At 35.3% G+C, this 22,479-nt stretch overlaps 1 protein-coding gene across 1 annotated transcript in view; it reads right to left on the reverse strand.

Annotated features, from left to right (window-relative positions):
• Positions 1–22,479, reverse strand: part of SLC25A21 (solute carrier family 25 member 21) — a gene marked incomplete at its 3' end in the record, with an annotated part of 246,503 nt that overhangs the window by 49,943 nt on the left and 174,081 nt on the right. The window contains exon 3 of the mRNA XM_039385818.1: positions 14,497–14,580. Coding sequence (XP_039241752.1) covers positions 14,497–14,580 — 84 coding nt within the window. The remainder of the gene's footprint in view (positions 1–14,496; positions 14,581–22,479) is intronic.

The following is a 22,479-nucleotide window of genomic DNA, read 5'->3' on the forward strand; positions in this document are numbered from 1 at the left end:
CTTTTCACCATTGCTATCTGCAACTTTTTGTATGACAATGAAAACTCTATCTAAGAACAAGACCTTTCACAAACAAAAAGAATTGCATTAAAAAAATTTACCAAAAATATATGGGTGACTAGCCCATATATTTTAGGTACTTTCTACACAGTTTTCTCTGAATTCGTATTTTATACAATTCCCATGTAGACTTGTAGAAATGCCTGTTAGACATCTGTTGGCACAATAAATACATATTATTTACATGACAGAATTACAGGTGTCTAAATTCTGCTTCTCATGCTGGATATCTTAAAACTTAGGGCAATTGTAAAATTAAGAAGTGTGTAATTTAATATGTTGTCTTAAACACAGACTTAGGTAATATGCCAGAAAAACCTCAGAAAGGTAGCGCAGAAGAACTTGTGGGTCACTAATGAATGTGGAAAAAGTGTACCGTTTATATAGAGCCTACGGCACTGTAGACTACATATAACGATCACACAGCAGGACAGAAGCAAATTTACATGCTATGCTCTGGAAGGCAATATGAGCTTCATTTTGAATGAAATTACTTACCTGACACAGAAGGCATTAAGGAAGGTTCTAAGGAGTAGGTAAGCAGTGACAGGTTGTACTGGTCAAAGATCCTGGAGGATCTTTGTGAGGAGGGCACTCACATTTACAAAACAATGGAAAGGAGTAAATTTTTATATACTATCACTAGCTAGAGTATGAAAATGAGGGTTGTATAGCAATTACAGGTTGAACTTGAAAGGATCAATTATAATTTAAAAATAAGCATAAACATTTTAGCAACACATATTACCATCTGTATTATGATAAGATGGTAGTCCACGTCCCAGTAGCAGGATATCTATTAGGTCATTTGAAACTGGAGTTGCTATAGCAAACATTCTAGCTAGTAACTAAATGCAGAATTTTTATGGACATGGTTAGAAGCAATATTTTAGTGCCCCCCCCCACCCCGACTCAAACTGTTGTCCACACAAGGGTAGTAACATACAAAGGGTAACACCTGCATGGCTTAAAATTGTGCCTTACTTTTCATATGTACTGGGTTTACTTATATCCTGGAATATAAAAAGGAAATTAATCATCTTTATGCCACCAGAAATTATTTTAATGAATTAGAAATTCCTTGGGTATTATCTGAACTTCCCCAAAAATTTGCAAACAGCATGAAACACAATTCAGACTTTGGCCAGGGCAGATTCTAATTTCCTCGATAATTTTTTAACCCTATCTTTTCTCAGTACAGCTTCCAGAATAATGCCAACAAGTAAAGAAAGCATAAAATCAGAGCACAGACTTTCAAATCTGGTGTAGGAATTCCTGGAATACTGAAAAAAAAAATCTGTAAGAAATACTGCATGACTTTTTGAACACCTTAATTCCATTTCTAATTAGTTCATGAGTTACCTGTCAAGTTCTGTGGTTATCTCTCTGTTTCCACGTTTAATCAAAACACTTGCACAGAAAATAAACCTTAAGACATAAAGTAAGAGTTACACTAAAATTACTATTTAGGTGTAAACTTGCATATAGTGAGTAAGGAGGAACTGTATTTTAATGGCAGCCCTGAGTTCTGTTCCTTAAAAGAGAAAGAAAATTTAAGGCCTGATATAAAGGCTTTAGTGAACAGAATACTTTCCACTGACTTCAGAAGGATGTGAATAAGGCCCCTAAAGTAACAACTCATTTAGTACTGACTGCTAAATTTATAGCACTTCTTTATTTTCTTTGAGCATAACAGCATCCATTCATCACACTGCAGTAACAAAGCCGTAACCTGATATATGACAAATATTACAAGCCTAATGGCTGATGTCCATTACTGACGGGGCCTGCTCACCATTTAGAAAAGATTGGCACTGAAGGATTACTGAGCAAACATAGCACCTGAAAAAACTTGCATGCAGGAGTCTGTCATCAGGTGTGCGATCGAGGGCATTATCCGAGAACGCTGGTTCTTATCTTCAGTTGGAAACTGCTGGAATTGCCAACAATTCTCAACAAAGAGCTTCCGTCATGGAAGGCTGATACACCGAGCCAGTCTGGTGATGGTTTACCTTCCCAAGGCTTCATTCCTTTTTATGGATCACCTGAGACCAAGCAGCACACCAGTCGTTAATAGCTTAAATAGCAGGACAACCTAGCAAACTGATGACAATCAAGGGAAAAACAATCCTTTTTGGTAGAAAGACAAAATTCCAAGCATTCCCTCATGGTAACTTAGAAAGATCTACTTCGAAAACTGCATTTTCCCAAACAGGATACTGAGGAAAACTTTCTTGCCACTGATTCCTAGCATTTTGCAATGTCAGCTAACTTTCCTTGTATTAAATTGCTCACTAGTCAATTTTTTACCTTTTACACCAGTATAATTTTTCTCAGGAATACATTAAACTGCTTTTCTCCCCCTTTTTTTAATGTAACTCTATATAAAATTACAACTATAAAATTTTGGAGAAAGTCCATGAAAATTGCTATTTGTTAAAACATACTGTTATTTTTCTTGTTGTTATATTACAGGTTTGAAAAATTACTAATTATTTGCACCTATTAACATGAGCTCCTGGAGACATTTTATTATTCCCAAAATTGTGAAAATATATTTCATTTGCATGGTAGTTTTTAAAATGTAGCTGAAAATTTTGGTTTGCTTTTTACATATTTCCTACAGAAAATCTAAATTAGTTTTGATACTTAAATTAAATTACCCATTTGTTAAGAAAATACAAAAAAATGAGATTAAATACTTTAACGTGTTGTAACCCAACAAGTGTAAGAAAATGTGAATATTATGCAAGTATACTATTTTGCATTTTCAAATACAGAGGCATATGACATAAGAATATACTAAAACAAAGTCTGAAATGCTAATTAGCTAGTATTTCAGTTTTATCCATGACATTTAGGCCAAATTTAGGCTTCTAAATGACAGTGGCAATAAAAAGAATAAATATTACCTATATACTAAATAGTAATTCAGACTGGAGATAGATGATATTTCCAAATAAAGGTGGTATAGAAAATGAGCCGTTAAAATACCTATGATGTTTTTGATGTTGTAAAGTATTTTATACTAAAAAATAGTTGAATTAAGACATAAGTGGAATGTATAATTTGTTATGAAATGGGGTTTTGCAAATTAAAGAAGATACATTTATCAAAATTAGACTTTTGTTAAGTCGGGATATAAAATTAATTCATGTGGTATTCAAATTATGAAAAAATGAATTTCATTAAGAAATGTTTTAATGGCAAGTGATCTGAGCCTCTAAGAAGATTAGGATGCATCAATACTGAAGAAGCATTTGTCCCTGCCATAGAGTTCAACTGCTACAAAGAACAGCAAAGAAATGTATTGGGTTTGGCTACCAGATTCCTATGATGTAGAGGTGTTTACTTATTATGGAAAATTCCATTTATCAGATTAAAATAAGTCCTAAAAAATAATTCTGTACTTGGGACACCCAGTGTATGATAGCCAGCTACAAAAGAGCATATACGCAAGTTCAGGCAAAGCTAAAATACACAAAAATACACAAACACTGAAGGCAAGCTGTAAAAAAAAAGCACGCAAATTGATCTTGTATTCATAACTGGAGCCAATGCTTCAGTTAGAGTTACTGCCTCATATGTTTCACAAAGCCTTCAGAAATTCACTACGAAGTTCCTGCTGGTTTACTGTGAAAGCAGCTTTCTGCACTGGATAGACAGAATGCAATGGTGCACTTTATTCATGCCTGTATGCACGCATTCCTGGAAGGAGACGCAGCGTGTTATACATGCACTACACTTGATGTAGACATTTTTAAAATTAAATAAAACTATTTTTACTGCATTAAAGTTAGTACTGATATTTATAGGGTAAAAAATCACAGCATACTGTAAGTAAAGTTGCGTAAGCAAAGAACATGAAAACTAAGAAACCAACCTCATACGCACTTAGAATTCTATTTTCTCTGAAGAGGCAAATAGCATAACAAGCAAAATAGACTATTTTTCACAGTTTGATTCTCTGAATCATATGGAATGCAATGTACCCTGAACTATGAGTTAGCACTATACAGAAACACAGTCTTCTAAAATATTTCCATACCTCATGCTAATTCCATTTTATCCTGTTTTATTTAAGATTCATTCCATGGAAAATCAACATAAGTGTCAAATATTCATAGCAATTTACATTGCCTTTTTATTTTGAGTTGACTCCTTGCTTTGGAGGAATATTTTCTTCTCCGTGGTCAAGTATAGGATTACTACATTTCTCAACATCTGGATTACTAAATTTCTTTCAGAATGTAAAGCATGATATACAGGAAGACTTCAGCTTGGGTAAGGAGCATTGCAAAGAGAAGAGGGTGATGGTGTTAGAGATGAATGATCAGCTTACCTAGTAGTTACTGCTGCAAGGGCAGCTCTATGATTCAACAAAAAGAATTCTGTCCGGGAAAGACTGACTTCCTAACAAAGATGTATTTTAGAGGTTTCTTATATAATACTGTTTATCTTCCAACACTAAAAAAAACCCCACAACAAAGTAATTTATTAGGAAAAAAAATTGAAGACACATACACTTTTGAAGTATGGCATAATAAAAATTTTTTAGTTAAACTATTATAAGCAATAGTTATTAACTATTAACTTAAATTAACTTACCCTGAAAACAAGAAAATTATAACAACTGAAAAAATTCTACCTATTCTAATAGCTGGTCATAGTCTCACTACATCTTTGTAATTTACAGCTAAAACAATGAGCTAATGTATATAATGTAAAGCTCAATCATTTCTAAAGTGAAAATGTTTTGTTACTGAATACAATAGCTGACTTTGCATGGAATCTTCATCTGCATTTTTTAGAGATTTAAAAATTTTAGGTGTTCAAGTCAAACTAAATTGCATATAAATAAACAATAGAGGACTATTGTAATTAAAAGAATTGGCATAAAAGAGACAAAGCTGTGTTTTCAGATTTAACCAGTGAAGAAATGAAATTAGATGAGACAAAAACATGCAGATTAGAGAGAGGTATAATAGTGTCATTACAAATAAGTATGAAATATAGTCTAAGAAATATACTAAATGTATGTTGTTTGATTAGTTAGGTCAAGACATGAAAAAACTGACGAGGATTTTTTCTCTTGCTCATTTCAAACTACAACTTAGAAACTTCTATTTGAGAAACAAAGCTTTTGACCTAAAACACTGTTGTTCATCTTCACAGGTATGCCTTCTATGGCTAAAATAAAAATGCTTTACATTTTATGCTGTCTGCCAGGTATTTCCTGTGAACATCCCATCTAAAATCTCCTGGTTCTAGTAACTAATGTCTGTAAAGAAAATCCTGGCAAAAGCATAGTTCTAAGCTTCATGAGCAGCCATTTTAAACAGAAAACTGGTTTTCTTTTGTTGACAATCACATTTTAAACTGATTCCTTCCAGATGAAAAGATGCTATTTCAAACAATGTAATAAAAGTGTGAAGTCAGCTGTTCTAAGGACATAAAACTGATTTATCTCTTCTCTGGTCACTGTTTTTTTCCTTGATACAGTGGAATTTTTATTTTAAAGGAAAGGTTAACAAATAATGGCTACCAGAAACCCAAACTACAGAGAAGTAAATAACCATTGCCTTTTAAAGAAGTACAGCACATAACTGCAATTAATTTTGCACCTCATGATGCCTCTACTACTATGTTTATGAAATGTTAAATGTAATAGCTAGATTTACATATCTGATAAATAGCTAATTCTGACAGCTAACTACTGACAATGCCATCATCAGATTTCAGAGCTATTTCCTTTGGTAAGAAAGAGATTTCAGATAGATTTCAGATCCTTTTCTTTACCTGTAGCGAAGTACAACAGCCTTACCCCGACTCAGATTTGAGAGACCACAGCCCCCCCCCCCCTCTTCCCACCCCCACCCCCACCTGCCCCCTGCATCTCTGTCAGGGCTTGAATCAGTTTCTCACATTTAAATGCAGGTTTCAGTTCTGGAGACACTAATGGCACTAAAGAGATACCATTTCAGAACAAGCAAGTTTTTTAGGGAGAGATCCCCCAAAAGCAGCATGATCTAAAAGTATGGCTTAAACTTAATTTAGCCACTTAGCCTTAACAGTAATTCCTGAAATCCTAGCTCAGCGGATACACAGCCGTGGCCGTGATTAAACTCAGAGGGGCCTCGGTTCCTGACCTAAGAGATTCGCACTAGCTGAAATTTTTGTAGGGCCCTGGGCAAGCCAAGGAAGCCCTGGAGAAGGGCAAGACGTTCGGCACAGCATGTACAAGCTCTTCCCAGCTTTCTGACTCTAGGTGGCTCTCAGCTCAGCAGCTTGGAGGCACTGTGGTTTCGGGGCTCAGATGCAGCACCATTTCCCTGCCCGAACTGAGGTGAATGGTGCCAGGCAGAAATGTCTCCATCAGGGTCCCAGGAACAAACATCTGCTTTACCACTATGAAATACTGCAGCCTTTCATGCTGAACAAGTTACTGAAGTGGGAGAAATTTGTGGCCATTATCCTGGGCTACCAAATTTGGGATATATTCTTTGCATTCAGAGAACATAAACATATTCAGATAATTTAATGATAAATCACAGTATGATATTTTCCACACACTAGACTTAAAAGGAGGTTTATTATAAGCATAATTATCACATTGATCTATTGAAACATAAGGCTTGAAACCAACAGGAACCTAATGTGGCAAAATGATGAATATTCTTGAATGTTAAAATCATAAGGATTAAAAAATTTAGTTCCGTTGATCTTTTACTAACTAGAACAGATAGATACAAATGGATTGCAAACAATTCTTGTAGGTACCTTTTTACCACTGTAAGTATGAGCATCTTATAATGCAGTCATCTGATTCCAAGGAGCTATTACTAATGTTATAATGAGTTCTAACTATGTTATAATAGTAGAAAACAGAGACACTTGAGAAATCATATCTTTAAAACAACATGATTATGAAAATATTTGAAAAAAATTCCAACTCGTACCTTTAAAAAATAAAGATCAGACACCCAACGTAAATGAGTGCACCTCCAGTGGCCTTAGCAAATGATAACTAATGCCAGTTAACATCCAGCCTATTTCCTTCTAAGATACTTTTAAGATTTACTTGATTTTATAGTGTTTTGCTCCTATGGGAAATAAATAAACATGTGTTTCATCTTTAAAGTACATGAGTCTCAGAAGCAATTCTCTTATTTAGAAGTGTCCTTGTTTACTGTGTTGCCTTATATACTAGATTTTGCAAGCAAAATGTGTGTCCATCAGTAGTAAAAATGTGGTTAGTCAAACGCTGCCCTTAGTTACACCACTACAACTTCACTGTATTTCAGACAGCTACACACATAAAGTTTTTCACATTCCAAAGCCATTTCTTTATGTTTTCAAGTGTTAACATATGAAGATGGGGGGAGGGAACCTCCAGTCAGGAACAGAGAATTCCTGCTTGAATGGGATGATGAAAACCTCATGACAGTAACATCACTAAATACTGCTGACTATCTGGAGACAATGTGGTCGACAGAACAGGGAGCTAGTCAGGATATCTTGCAGTCAGGATATCCAGCTTCAGGCTTAAACCTGCCACTGCATCCATGTATGCCCTCAGAAAAACTCCTTCACAAAATGGACTCCTGAATAAGTCTTCAGACCTCTTCTGAATTAGAAGCCTGTATCAAATAATGCAATTTTTTGTCTAAAACACATGTTCCTCAGAGCTTTGATATTAACACGCTACCATGGGGCAAACAAACAACATAGTATCAGGCTGCTCTGTAAGAACCATCTCTGTCCATGCTCTAGTCCAGATCTACTTGACTCCCTGACACTTTACACCTCAATATCCCCATCTATATATTTGAGATAATGGTACTTCTTTTGTGAAGTGTTTTGAGACCTATAGGTTAAAAGAACAAATATCATCTTTGTTTCGTGACTCACTAGTGTTGCAAAAGCATCCAGCCACTTTGGATTGCTGGCACTGGATTATTTGTTGATTTGTTAATTGTTGGCAGTGGTTAATTTTATCTTAGAGACTAAGAATGCATGAACATTTTATAAGTAGGCATCCATACACATATGCACACACATTTCAAAACATAATGAGGCATCAAAATTTCCTCACATTTTTTTTACCTTTACTGGGAAAGAGACAAAATTGCATTATCAAATGTGAATGTTTATTTACAAAAGAAAGTAGAATGTACATCACCTTCATACAGATACAGAAAAGAAGTCTTCTTTGTGGCCATATTTGATCTAAAACCTTGTGAGCATAATACAAATCAAAATCTTAAAGTAAACTATCAGGAAAATTCAGTCAATCAAATTTTATGTGTTCCTCTAATCTTGAAAGTGGCCTTTATGATGACTTCATTCAATATTTAAATTTCATGGCTCAACCAGAAGAAATTCTGAAATTCTTTGACTGTGGGGCTCCTAGTCTATGCTGAGGTATAATTTTGATTTTTACTGTAGATCTGTGAGACCAATTTCTCTCAGGGACACGTGAATCCTGTCTTCCAAACTTCACAGGCATGAGGCCACTTCCTGAGGAGCGTTGTGTTCAAAAGTAAATTGACTGACTAAAAAGTTGATGAATTTAATTATATACTACAAGAATTTGCCACGTCCCCACCTAGGTTCTGCAAGCTCATAGTCCCTGACAATACACAAATACTAGCTTTTCTAACACTGAGCATTTCTTCTTTAAAGATATGCAAAGCAAGAGCAAGGGTTCAAAAATTCAGCCCTAAGACTTTAATTTTTATTCATGAAAGCAAACACCTTCCACACAGGTTCACAGTTTAAGCCATTGCACTATCCTTTATAATTTCAGTTACAGTTCTCAATTCAACAATTTATTATAAAGCATAATTGACACTTTAAGTTTCAAATTATATTATTTCACATAGGAATGTGATAATGGTTTCTGATACTCTAAATCACAGGTTTTTAGTGAAGTCTGCAGTAGACACAATAGTATGGCAGGAGGATGCCAATGTAGCATAATGTGACACACAGAATAGTTCTACAATATGACAGATAAAAAGAAGAAAAATTAGCAATATACTATGAACTATGGGAATGCATCAGGACATATACAGATTGACATTTTGGCGGTGTAATGCCCTTTTTTTTGCACCTTCAATCTCACTTTAGCAAGGCTGGTACAAGTACCATGGGTTTGTAGTATGAGATAGGCTGGTAGGACTGGAAGAGAGATGGATCTAAATGTAGATTTTTTTTTGAAGTACAAGTGCTAGCAGACTCAGTGTTCAGGTGGAAGTTACTGTTCCTGTAGTGAAGGCAGAAGAGAAAAGGTGCCTGTACTTCAGTTTGCAAGATCACAGTCTCTGGCAGTGTAGGTGGGTCTCTACTAAGAAACAAGATTCTTGAAGGTAGCAAGCAAGTATGGGTCCAAGCTCATTTCTGTTCCTCCTGGTCTGAAGTGCTAACAAGAATCCAAGGAGTGAGGCAGATAGCTCTGTGTGTGTGTGAAATAGCATCTTAATCTACAACTTCTGCTTGCCTCAGAACACTGAAAGCAGAGCCTAAAGTCTGGTCTGTTGATAACACATGATGCCTCTAGTAAGTGGAAATGAATCTCCATAAATGTGCACTGGGGAAAAGGAATTTTTGGCATGACTGACCATGTCAGACTTCCCTAGTTGGCAATTTCTTTGAAGGTTTCAGGTGCAGTATAGCCAAGTACTTGTATATTGTGTAACTCTTATTTGGCAGCCTTATGATAGGTCTCCTCATCTCAGCTGGAAGAGCACACATACAGCTGGGCCCCAGGAATGGGCAGTGATGATGCTGGTGAGTGCCAGAGGCCGGTGCTTGCCTGCAAGGCTGCCAGTCTCCTTCCCTGACCTGCTGGTATTTAGAAGCAGCAGAATATTATCTGCAGCCAGCTGGGAGTGCCAGGCCTCAAGAGCACTGCTGCAGTCTCGCAAGCACTTGTTACCATGACAGAGAGTTGATGAATAGAGGCAGGACAAAGGAGAGTGCTAGCAAATTCCTTAATTGATGAACAATCGCTAATATCACATAAACCAAGAGCCCTCCAGCTTCTGCATGTTTGCTGATGACTCTGCACTCATCCACCTCCTATTTAGCCTTGGCTGTTCTCCCACCTACTCCACCCATCGAGAGACAAGTTTTGCGCAGCTTTATAACCTAATCCCACTAATGTATGAGTCAGGGTGGTGCTTATTAAAAAAAAAAAAAAGGTGTGTGTGGTCATACAGACAATTATAGGTACAAGAGATTGCTAAGGTGGTGCTGAGAACAAGAAATAGTTATAAAGCCATGGGGCTGTGTAAATATGGAGGTAATTGCTCCTTCCCAAACCAAATTAAACAATCAAATAACTCAGCAGAAGTAATGAAATCTCAAATGATCAACAACAATTGTGCTTTGCACTTTCCCAGGACCATCCAGTTCTAAGAAAGCCTAAGAAGCACTTTAAACTGTAACTTATTCAAATGCTGAATTATAAAGCTGGAATCCAGGACACTACTAACTTTTCTATTCCAGACAAGTTAACAATGAAAGAGAAAGTAACAGGTTTCTTGACTGACTGCCTACCAAAAAAGCCAACTATAACCCAGAACATTTACTTTTAAAATTATGAGCCCATGAAAATCCAAATTTATAAGAACAAAGTTGTTTACAGACTTGAAATAACAGCATCCATCATTTTAATGCTGTAACTCCAAATTAAGACAGTGCAGATGGGCATAATTTTCTGTTCTTAATATGAGACACAACACCATGTGTCTTCAATATAAATGCAACATATACATTCAGCTAGAACATTGGTTTATTCTTACATTTCATATTCCAACCTAAGTGACTAGGAAAGAAAAAGTGAGTGAATGCAAGAGCAGCAAAGATCGCAATTATATAAAAATCGGTCATTTAACACAACCTAACCTCTTATTTGTAGGATCTAAAACGAATGAAAAGTTAATCCTGTATCCAAACATTTTCCCCAGTAAACATCAGATTATTTTTATGTTGGCTATAAAGCTGTCACTCCTCAGTGAACAGATATGCTGGTGAGTTTACCTCACTGTCAAAGATCTGTCAATTCATGCGTCATCTCATAAGTGAAATCGGAGCACCTCGGCTGCACGGCTCCTGGCAAATCCGGCTGAGCAGAGGCCGCTCATCACCTGAGAGGATCCACACTGCTGCAGACCCTGTGCAATTAGCAGCAACTGGACACTTCCAAAACAAGTTCGCAAAAGCCCTGAAGTTAATACTGCTGCCTCCCTTTGATAGAAAACTATGTGACCTTTAATGCTCTGCTTGACTTAGCCTTCGTTTAGTGAGTCTCAATTAAATTTTATGTTTTGTGGCTCCCATTTTCTTGTAAGACAAGAAAAGAGTACAAGAGATAGATCCTTCTTTGAAGAATTTAATTCCCCATGAAGAAAATTTATTTCATCTAAAGAGCTGGTCAAGGTTTGGGAGCTTTTTAGGGCTTTTTTTTCCTGTGGTTTTTTTTGTGGTTAGAAGATTTCTACTGTTTTGTATAGATAAAGGAGTCTTCTCATGCTTTGAAATGGACAGTATTCTACTAGTGGTTAGATGGGAAATATTTGCTCTGTTCTTTTCATTATAATGAGGAGAAAATCAGAGGGATGGTTAAAGAATCCTGGGCATTATTTGTGATGAAGAAGCTTTCCATAAAATCATCAGATTGTTATTGTGATACTGTAGTAACATACTACTGGTTGATTTTCAGTAAGAGGCATTGCAGCACATGAAACATTTGCATGTATGTTCACAAAAATAAGTACTTCCTGTGCTGCATACTTAAACTCAACAAGATCAACAAATCAAGGCATTATAAAGGGTCTTGTTTGAACCAGGCTCCGACATCCATAGTTGCTACTACTGAAAAACATAAGTATGAATGAGCATAAGCAGTATTTCCAAATGTAAACATTTTCAGGGGCAAGTCATTAGCAATACTTCTTTTCCCACTGTGTTCCTTTATTTAATTAGGGTTTTTTTGGTTGTCAATTTAACACAGAATCACATATTCCAGAAAGGAATTTGGAGTGCTGGAGAAAGATGCTTAAACTCTTTATAGTCAGTGTACACTGATTTAGATATTTCAGGAAATCAGTCTAAAAATGCCACACACCAACAGGGGTATTTCATATTGCCAATATGAAACAAACATGGGACATAAATGAATTTTTTATTTCCTTCTCACAGATTTACACACCTGAATCTGAATACCCCATAAATTGATTGTATCTAAATGTGAAGCCCTTTCTTGGTGCTCTCTTCTGCATATTTTTGTGGTCACTCAAGGAAAGGGTTATCAGGATTCAAGTTTTCCCCTAACTAAAATAATTCACAGTCACCTCCCAGTTCCTTCACAACTATCATAATTTCCATGCTCCAGAAAACCAGACAAGTGTAGACGGGAATGCAAGACTCACGGAGTCAAGTAGGTTTTTCAGGATTAGCTGATTACTTTTCTTATTTTTAACAAAAATTTAAGATTATATTTTATCTAAGATTTTTCATCTTCTTTTTTCCTAGTGCTGACGATTGATGACTGTTTAAATGTGACTTTCTGACTCTGTCTAACTTCCTGGAGAAAAACTGGTCATAATAAGATTTGCTTTTCATTTAGATCAGTATTGACTGCTTTTGAAACAGGCAAGTAAAACTCTGTATTAGCTCTAGCCCCACAGAAATTTTGTGCAATCCACTGGAAAATTGTGATTTAAATTTATAATATTTTCATATTATCATCTCCTTTTCCTGCTCAGAGATTCACGAATAGATACAAATATTAAAAAAAATATTCTGGTTTAGTTCCAGTATTGGGGTACAAGAATTCTACAGGAAGAAAACCCATGAACAATCAATTTACTTGGAAGCTGTCTCTTGATTTAGACTCATTCTCCAGATACGTCTACTTGACCTTAATTTTACATTTTGTGAATCGTTCAACAAAATAAAAATACTAATGAGTTTGGAAGAGATAAATACTATTCTTATGCTTACTGACAAATATTGAAACTGGTTCTGTGTTTAAAGTTAGTTTTACATGATTGTAAATGTTAATACTTTAATTTTTTGAGGAGCAATAAAAATTAACATATACTCAACCTAGAAAACCTCAGAAGCCACCAATTACCATGTTTGTGAAATCTTTTTAGTTTTTAAGCTTTTTAATGCCTTATGGTGATACATATCATTAACCTTTCAACAAAAATGAATTTACCACTAGTAAGGGCAGGCGTGACACCTTCCTCTTTCAACACCTTAACAAAACTTCTCTGCATCTCCCTGCTTTGTCATTTCAAACCATCTGGTTCTATATGTATGTACTTATGTAATAAGTAGCTTAGCTTAGCTAAGCCTCATTGCAAGAAACAAAACTGGCCTAGTTATAAATTTTCACTGCTCACCTCACCACTGTTATTCCAGTACAGCTTGTGGACAAAAGAATTCTGTGCCTCACTGCACCTATGCAGCCTCCATACTCAGTTTCTATGCCACTGTATACATGAACAGTTTCATTCTGATAAATATATAGGTTGGACTTGATGACCTATAGGTTGGACTTGATGATCTCAGAAGTCTTTTCCAACCTAATTGATTCTGTGATTCTGTGATATACGGATAAAAATTGGGTTGCTATTGTATTTACAAAGTTTATGGAAAGCCTGCCAGCTACTCAAATCTGGGAGTTACTAATTAGAGTTACCTTGATTAAAGGCTAGCTCCCAAAGAGCTCCTGTGGATAACAGGCTTAACTTTAAGCATATGATTGGTCCAATTACATTCACTGGCTTTAACTGGACTGCTCATAAAATTAAGCCTATATTTAAATGCCTTTCTGGATCAGAACCCAAGTCCTTTGGAGGAGCTCAGGCTTATAGTAGCAGTACCTTCTGAAGGCAGTACGATTCAGGTAACTAATGACCATAAATCTTTTTTCCATATTCTGTCAAACTGAAAAGCTGTGGAATTTTGCTCACACAGATCCTGGAAACATTGTCTAATGCAGGTAACTGGGAATGCCAGTTTATCAGAGCTTGGAAACAAGTGCTCCACTGACCTGATAACAGCTCAGGCTGAGCTAGTTCTGAAAAGCAGGACAAGAAGACAGAAGAGCCTAGATACATAAATACACTGATGTGGCCATCCTGCTCCTGGTCCTGCAGCATTGTTTACAACAGTGTCTCTATACAGCTGCGCATTCTGATCTTTAACGTACCTTAATAGCAAAATTTGACATTGTGAGTCTAATTAAGACTAATTAGACTTTTCAAATTGTGCTCATTATGTAAGACTACATGTTTGTCAAATTCTGGCAATTGCAAAAAAAGAAAGAGTGGAATATAAAGAGGATCTAATGTCTGGAAAACGGGTGATTAAGAAAGATCTCATAAAATTGACAATTTTAAAAACATATACTCTTACCCTTCTCGTTGGAAAATAGTCCTAAAACAGTCCCCCAGGCTCTTGTAACTGGTTGGATCAGTTTTCCCTCTTTGAATTTGGAACCTAAAAAAAAATACAATTTACATCACAGCATGAGAAGTCAGGGATTTTAAGTCACTTTTAACTTTCCAATTATTATATAAAAGGAGTTTTAAAGGGTTTTTTTTACGTCTCTGATTCATTATTATATACTGTTCCTGATATACTTATTAACACTGTTTTCATAGAAGCTGTTAAACCAAGAAAAATAGAGCTTTAGTAGTAACTTTTTGTGTAGTTTATGGAACTCACAGTATAGCTATCACCTTTGACATTTACACCTCTTTTTAGTTGTTTGAAAAATAAGCTGTTAACCCTGTGCCTGGTCCAAAAACCATTGAAACTAATGTGAGTCTTTGAGTCAAATCCTGTTTTTGAAAATCTGAAATGGAATACTATCACGTGTTTCTCTTCTTATATCTGACACAATTATAACAAAAATCAAGCAGAGATATGAACAAAAATTAGAGCACCATTTATTTTTCATAATTTAATAATAAGATGAACAATAAAAGCAAGCAATGAATTATTCTAATTAAAACCTTATTTTCTCTATTCACATTTTGACAACAATACAAATTTCAACATGAAGCTTATGGCCTTGAAAGTAAAATAAAGATTATGATTTAAGATTGCAAACATCTTATTAGTTATGATTTATGGATAGCAACAGCATGTTTAAAAACTAAATTTTAAAAAGTATCTCAGTTAGAGAACCCTATTTCTTTCAGTTTTAAAACTGCAGCCAACACATTCAAGTAAACAGCACAGAGAAGTTTAGAATACATTTCTAGCAATAAAACCTCTTTTTAAAATGCTAATTACCATATACATATAGCCATATATGCTAATTACCATATAGCAAAAAAAAAATAAAAAAAAAAATTGATGTGAGCAATTCCAGCCCCACATCAGGCAAACATTACATTTATTGGTTTTATCACTAAGCAAAATAATAATTATAATTCTACACAACAGTTTCAAGAAATAATTCACATTACAGTCAAGTACATCATACGCCACAGGTATGCTGCGGTTCTGAGAAATATCTATTGTTACTTACACTTATGTAAGAAATGAAAGTGTCTTAACTCAAGGCTACACAGCAATATTCTCCCCTCTCACAGAACTCAGTAGGGTCAAATCAGCATTTGTATTGTGGCAAAATGCATTAATTGCTTTGAACATCAGTATTTCTGTGCTAACACATCTAACATTTTATTCAATTCGAGGGAAAAAAAATCCAGTGATGTAATACAATTCATTGGGCAATTATAAAGGCAAGCCCACACTGTTTTTGAAAATTGTTAGAAGGAAACACTAAGTCCCTCCATAGTCCTAATAAAAGTAGTTCAGGCACATCTGGGATCTCTATCTGAGGCAACCTCTTTTATTAGCACAAGAACTTGCTGCCAAGTTGGCAGAGAGAAGAATGCTATTCAATAGGCTTACACTCAAATAAGACTTGATGCATAACATTTTGTCTGAAAAGAACCCTTGGGATGGCTAATAGATGAAAAAATGCCTCAATGCCATCACACAAAGTCCAACAGCAATATCAGCTACAGAAGCTTTTATTATGTGGCAATCAAGTAATCAAAATCATAACTGAAAGTAGTTTCTATGTACATTTTAATATATTTAAGACTTGATTGTTTATATATCTCTGTTCAAAACCAAAAAGAGCTTTCGTTTTTTTAAAGAAGTCTTGCATAAACTCACCAGTAAATATCTTTTTCCAAGTATTTAAAAATAAAGTTTTCTTAAACCAAACTCTTTTCCTTGAATTTCAAAATTTGTCCTGCTTGTAAACTCAGAACAAAATATCACTGTTTCTAAAACATCCTTTGAATAATGCGCTTTGCTGTCTCTCACCCTGCAAATGCTCAAGCATGTCCTACTTGCACATGTGTAAGGTTCCCCACTAAATCATGCATGCACAACTGTTTGTAGAATTGGGACTTTAATACCAGACTCACCATGGATCTCAACAACATGGTGAACATATTTATAGAATTTTGTTTACACATTGGCAACTTCTCATCTAAATTTAAATGATTTAATAAAAACATATCTTTGATAACAATAATGAAAACAATAGCATAAGAAATGCAATAATACCATATGTAATTTGTGTTTAATCAGATGAAGGATAACTTTTTGCTAAAGAAGTTAAATCAAAGAAGCCTTACATTTATTTCAGATTTTTGTTTTAATGTAAGTAAAACCTTAGTATTAAATGAGTCCATTTGTAACACTGAGTCACACAAATAATATATTCCTTCCTTAAGGGTTTTTGGATCCATTCCTTCTCTAGTAAATCTATTTTATAGCTTTAACAGCAATCCTAAAATACATGCCAATTATGTGCTTCAACCTAGATCTGCGAATTGGGTTCTTTGATTCAGAATTGCTTGCCTCAATAAAATCATGTGTAACTTTTTAATGAACTAGCTAATTGATCAGCAGCACTTGTTATAAGAAGCTCAAGGAAGAGCTGAAAAAAAGTATTATTTTTTTTTTTAACTGGAGATAGCAGCAGCCATCTGTATTAGTAATCAATAACACAGAATAGCTAAAGAGTTTACTTAAAAAAACCCATCACTGGCCTGTTTTAATGGTTGTTTAGAGGAATGAACACAACTGGGGGATATGTCAAGGCTGTCTCTGCTTCAAATCCATTCCTTTCTAAAATCATTATAAAATGAATTTCATACGTTTTTGAAAGCTGGATTCCCGCCTTGTATCCTATTAGCTTTGCTAGACCAAAAAAGGTAAATTCCCCTATAAACATCATTGGAGCACTACTTCTGATCTAATTTATAATTTTGAAGTGTGAAAAGAAGACTGTGTAGGCAGCTGTCAGTGACACGCTGAACAGACATATGTGCAGAGATGCTTTTGCAGGGCTGGGATGAATGACCTGTTACTCAATACCAGCATCCAACAAGTGTCAACGGACACTCCAACGTCTTATGTGTTTGCTGCAAGCTTTATCACCTTAAAAATGAGCATCAGGCTAACTTTCCTCCCCTCTCATTTTTCTTCTTCTTGGCTTTCTGGGCAGAATGCAGTGGTGCTGAGCACTCACACCCTGGGAACGCTCACAGACCTGTGGGAGGCACCTTGCCCCAGAGGTTACTTCTAGTCAGGACCGGCCCAAGCATCTACTGCCTACCCTCTCAGCTTCTCACAATTCCCACCTTCATGTCTCCTGCCATGAGGGACCTCACAATCTCCTTTTCTGGCTTATACTAGAGGTCTAATGGGTTTGGTCTTCCATGTCCCCCTTGAATGAATGGTACCTTTGCAGTAGCTTCGTCAGATACAGAAGTGCCCTGATATTAAGAAAAGAACATTGGTGTCCTTCCCTGTTCACCCTACAAGACACAAGGCTGGGATCTCAAAAAGTAGGAATCGTGTAAAATTATTTGAGCATTTGGGGTCTGTTTAAAAGGCAGTGAAAATTGCATGACCTAAACCCATGAAAATATTTTAGCTTACTTGCATTAATCAGCACTACAACTACTACTTGTGAAATGAATAAACCTAAATTATTGTTATTTTACTAGTGTGAGAGAGAGCATTTTTTTTGATTATAACACTTCTTGGTCAACAACTCCGAATGGGCTCTGCCTGAAATCCCATAATGTAGAAGATGCTTGAATTCTTTCACCAGTTCCCTGAATCCCTTACCATTTAACAAGTGATACATCCTATTGTGGAGCAATGACTCTACATAAACATACATATCAATTTCCAATGCCTAATTTCTTACAATTCTTGCTAGATTTTTAATAGCCAGTATTTCATTCTGAGTTTAATAAAATTCTCTGTCCACATCATGCTTCCCGGCCCCCATTCCTATTACAGAAGTCTTCTAAATAGCCTTTTCTAATACAATCAATATCTGTAGAAGAAGCAGCATATGTCTGTGCTTTCTGAAAAAAAAAATAAAATTCGCTCATGTCCCTCTATAATTTGCTAAGGTTTTTGTCCATGTTTGCTAATATCTCATCAAAGTTGTCTTATGGATGTCTGCTATTACAGTATCCTGGTATTTAATGTTTAAAGTCTGTTCATGACAAGGTTACCTAAAAATCCTCCCCCTTTTATTTACTCATCTGGGCTGGAGAGGGATTTCCAAATCATACTGAAATTGCTTTAGTCATCTTAAAATCTAAAACGAAGAAATCAGTATTTTCATCTCTAGACTGAAGTACACAGTGAGCAGTTAAATCCCAGCTACGCAGGACAACCACAGTGTGATGTGGAGCAGACTAGACTCATTAAATTCTTGCCCCTTGGTTTGCAAAGACTATACCCTCATGAGTAAATTCCAGAACCTCTTTCTGCTTTTATGCAGTGCTGTTGACCAACTACAAAGTTCAGAGGGAAAAAAACCACTGACTCAGAGAGCCAAGCTTTGTACCAGGCTGCAACGCTTGCCAAAGAGTGGCAGCCTTAGCTATATTTTATTTCTCTGCAAGTCTTAGTAGGATTTTGTCATATATTCTATTCTATTTTGAATACAGCTCCTAACATTTCCATTCATAATTTGGATTTATGCAGTATCAAAGCAAATAAACTTAGGTACTAAGGTGTTTAGAAGCAATAAAGAAGGTAATTACATGGTATAACAACAAACTGAATTAAAATATCTGTGCAAATTTATATTTGAAACTTTAAAATAAATGTACAGCCTTTGGAAAACTGAAAACATTTATAGCTTTTTCTCACTTTTAGTAATTCCCATGACTCCTACTTGTAGTTACCCCACCAACATAAGTTGATAAAAAATGTATAGTATGAAGCTGTATATAAATATACACTATTTAATAGTTCACATGCTTATAATAAAAAATAACCACATTATATTTTCAAAATATTTTGATTTGTTAATTTAAACATTTATTCAGGTGTTACTATGACTGCTATCTACCGATGCTTAGATTTCATGCAAAACTTTGGACTGCAAAATGAACCTTGATCATATAATTTATTTTACTTTTCGGCTCAAGTTCTTTGAGTTGCTTATGTCACTTACAGGATAATAACTAAATTGAGAGTATAATTCTGTCACTTATTTTAACAGTAGAACATACGAGCTGTTAAAGAGCTGAATATTAGTTTTCAAAACAAAAAATTTAATTATTTTAAGCCAAAGATACAAATTTTTCTAGTGCAGAGGTCATATTTTAAGTACTGTAGTATTGCTATGATCACTATTTAACTGCAAAAAACATATAAAGTAGTAATTAAGAAACAGACACAGAACAGAACTTATTCCAATCATTCTCCATAGTAGTCATAGACTTGCCTCTATTCGCAGTTACATTTTTGTAGTTCAATTTTCATACAGATCATATTTACTTCAAAAACAATAAATCAGAATCATGGGTAGAGAAGTATTACCACTCATTTCTGGTACTCTCAGACAGTTCTCTGAATGTGAGTCTTCCTCTTAGAAGACTCAGAGAAAGGTACACTAATCAGAAAAAGAACATCTTTCCCGAAGGTCCTACTCCTTTTATAGATGACAGCACATCATTCCATCAAAAATGTGAGGGGGAAAAAGAAAGCAGTACTTTATATACTCCAAGAATGTAATAAAGATTTTTAGACATTGAAGCCATATTTTGTCAGCTACTAATGAAGAACTCTTCTACTTTTTTCTCCTGCAGTAATTCTTCCACTGGGTGCTTGGGACAAACATACAGTAGGTATAAGATCAGAAGGAAATTTTCCTTTATGTGTAGTTTAGAAAATATTCAAGAAAAAGATAACTTGACCAGAAGCAGGTCAAATTAACTCATGTAACTGTTTCATGAATATCTACTCTGGTAAAGTATAACAAAAATAACTAGTCAACAGTTATATACAAATAATTCAAAATCTTCCCAAGAAAGAAATACAGCAGAAACTAAGTTCAGACCATAAATATTTTAATAATATAATTCCATCAATGACTGTGTGTGTGGAGGGGGAGTTCTAAACAACAACAAAATTAGTGAAAACTGCAAGTTTTTCATTCCACGCTAAAAGCTGTTCAGAGAAACCTCATGAATACTCTCAGTTATGATGTGCAAGTTCCATTTTATTTCAGGGATGAAAATACTGAGAAGACTAGCATGTTTCACAGCAAGGTGAAAGTATGGATTGAGGCTCCAAGCTGGTGTCCTCCCCACCTATTGCACACACAGAGCAAGAGTTGCCTGTCTTCAACCCCAGCCTCCAAATCCTATAATACTCTTGTGTTTCGGAGGTCCCAGATACAATTGGCCGCTGTGGGCTTCTACAAGCTCCTCACAAAATATCAGCCTTTCCTCACAGTTAAGGACTTGCAAACAGCACACGTTTTTATCACCTTTTAGAAATTGCTCTAATGTTATAAACCTATCTACAAGTCTGCCAAGGCAGGAACAACTCCACTGGCTCTCTGCTAGTGTTGTGGATATGTCCAAGGTACAATTCTGTCACCGAAGCTTTGCTTTGGCTGTCTGGATACAAGTTCTGAGCACAGCATAAGATGACAGCAGTGATCACAAAGGGAAGCTAAAATCACTTAATATCTTGTGTGAAGGATTGTGCAATACGTGTGATCAGCTAGGACGCGCCAACTGTAAAAGCAACAGGCAAATTTAAACACTGCTTGTGTTTTCTGTCTACGTCTTCTTGTGTATGATACACTTAGTTACACTGATGAAAGAATCTGAAGAAACCACTAACGGATAAAACAGCATATTGGTTTTTACAGTGACGGTTTGTTTCTGAAACTTTTGTAATCTCTATTTCTCAAGTAAAAACCAACCCAGAAAATCTTTTTTGCCCCTTGTCTAAACTGGACAAATCATTGAAAATGGTACCACAAGGAATAATTTTGTATTGTCAGAGATGATGAAGCTATTTTTATGATTTTAAGTATGGGTAGTTACCCATGGCCTAATACATCAACAGAGGAAATCTGGTTTTCATTTGTTTTGGATAAAGTCTTCTATGTTTTCCCTCAAAACAACTTTTAGAGAAACAACAGACAAAGTGAAGAGGAATAAAAACTAATAAATAAAAGAGATTTCATAGAAAATCAGATATGATATGATATGATATGATGATATGATATTATGGCCCCAGTATCCAGTCTCGATTCACAGAAAAATGAGAATGTGGTTTGGCTGATTTCAGTGTGCAACATGTGCCTGCTTAAAAACTGTCCAGTTTTTTATCTCAGTTTAATTTCTATTACAAAAATGTATATCCTTTCTTGACCTCTTACCATTCTTGTGTCCTGTGACATTACTGTGACCTATGACTCCCTTACTGACTCTCTGCAAATTAGAGTCTTTGAAAAATTTAAATGTACATATGAACATTTCATCTATCGGTTAAGTGATATCAGATTAAAGGAAAAATTCTGCTGCCTTTAAAAGGTAAGAGTATTCTACTGGTCATTACTGGACAATACCTGAAATATAAACAGTAAGCATTGCTCTAAAACTCTTCCAGTTTAGACAAATGTAATTAAGATCTATATGCCACTGGAAAAGCAAATTTTCTTCCTCAACAGTTCTTATAGAAAGGGTCAAGTACTTCTACACAGTTTTTTCAACAACCCTTTTATTTCAATGTCCCTTATGAAAATCACACAGCACTTCTTCTGAGAAGGCAGAAAAATTGTTGCAGTCTTCTGGCATGAAGATATACGGGGAAGATTTTTTTGGTGGGTTGTTCAATACTTTTCAGTATTCATTAGCATTTAAGTTCTTTGATGAGATCAGTCCCATCACATCTTAGTTTATTCTGATTTTTTTTTGGATTAAAATGATTTAGCACAGAAAATTTTCCAGTCACAGCAAAATGTATGTTACACTTGCTCCTTATGGTCAAAGTAGAAAAGACAACTAAAAATATCTTTTCTCCCAAAGG

The sequence above is a fragment of the Pipra filicauda genome, unplaced genomic scaffold (assembly GCF_003945595.2).
Source record: "Pipra filicauda isolate LSUMZ 115617 unplaced genomic scaffold, ASM394559v2 scaffold438_size560415_pilon, whole genome shotgun sequence".
Taxonomy (NCBI): Eukaryota; Metazoa; Chordata; class Aves; order Passeriformes; family Pipridae; genus Pipra; species Pipra filicauda.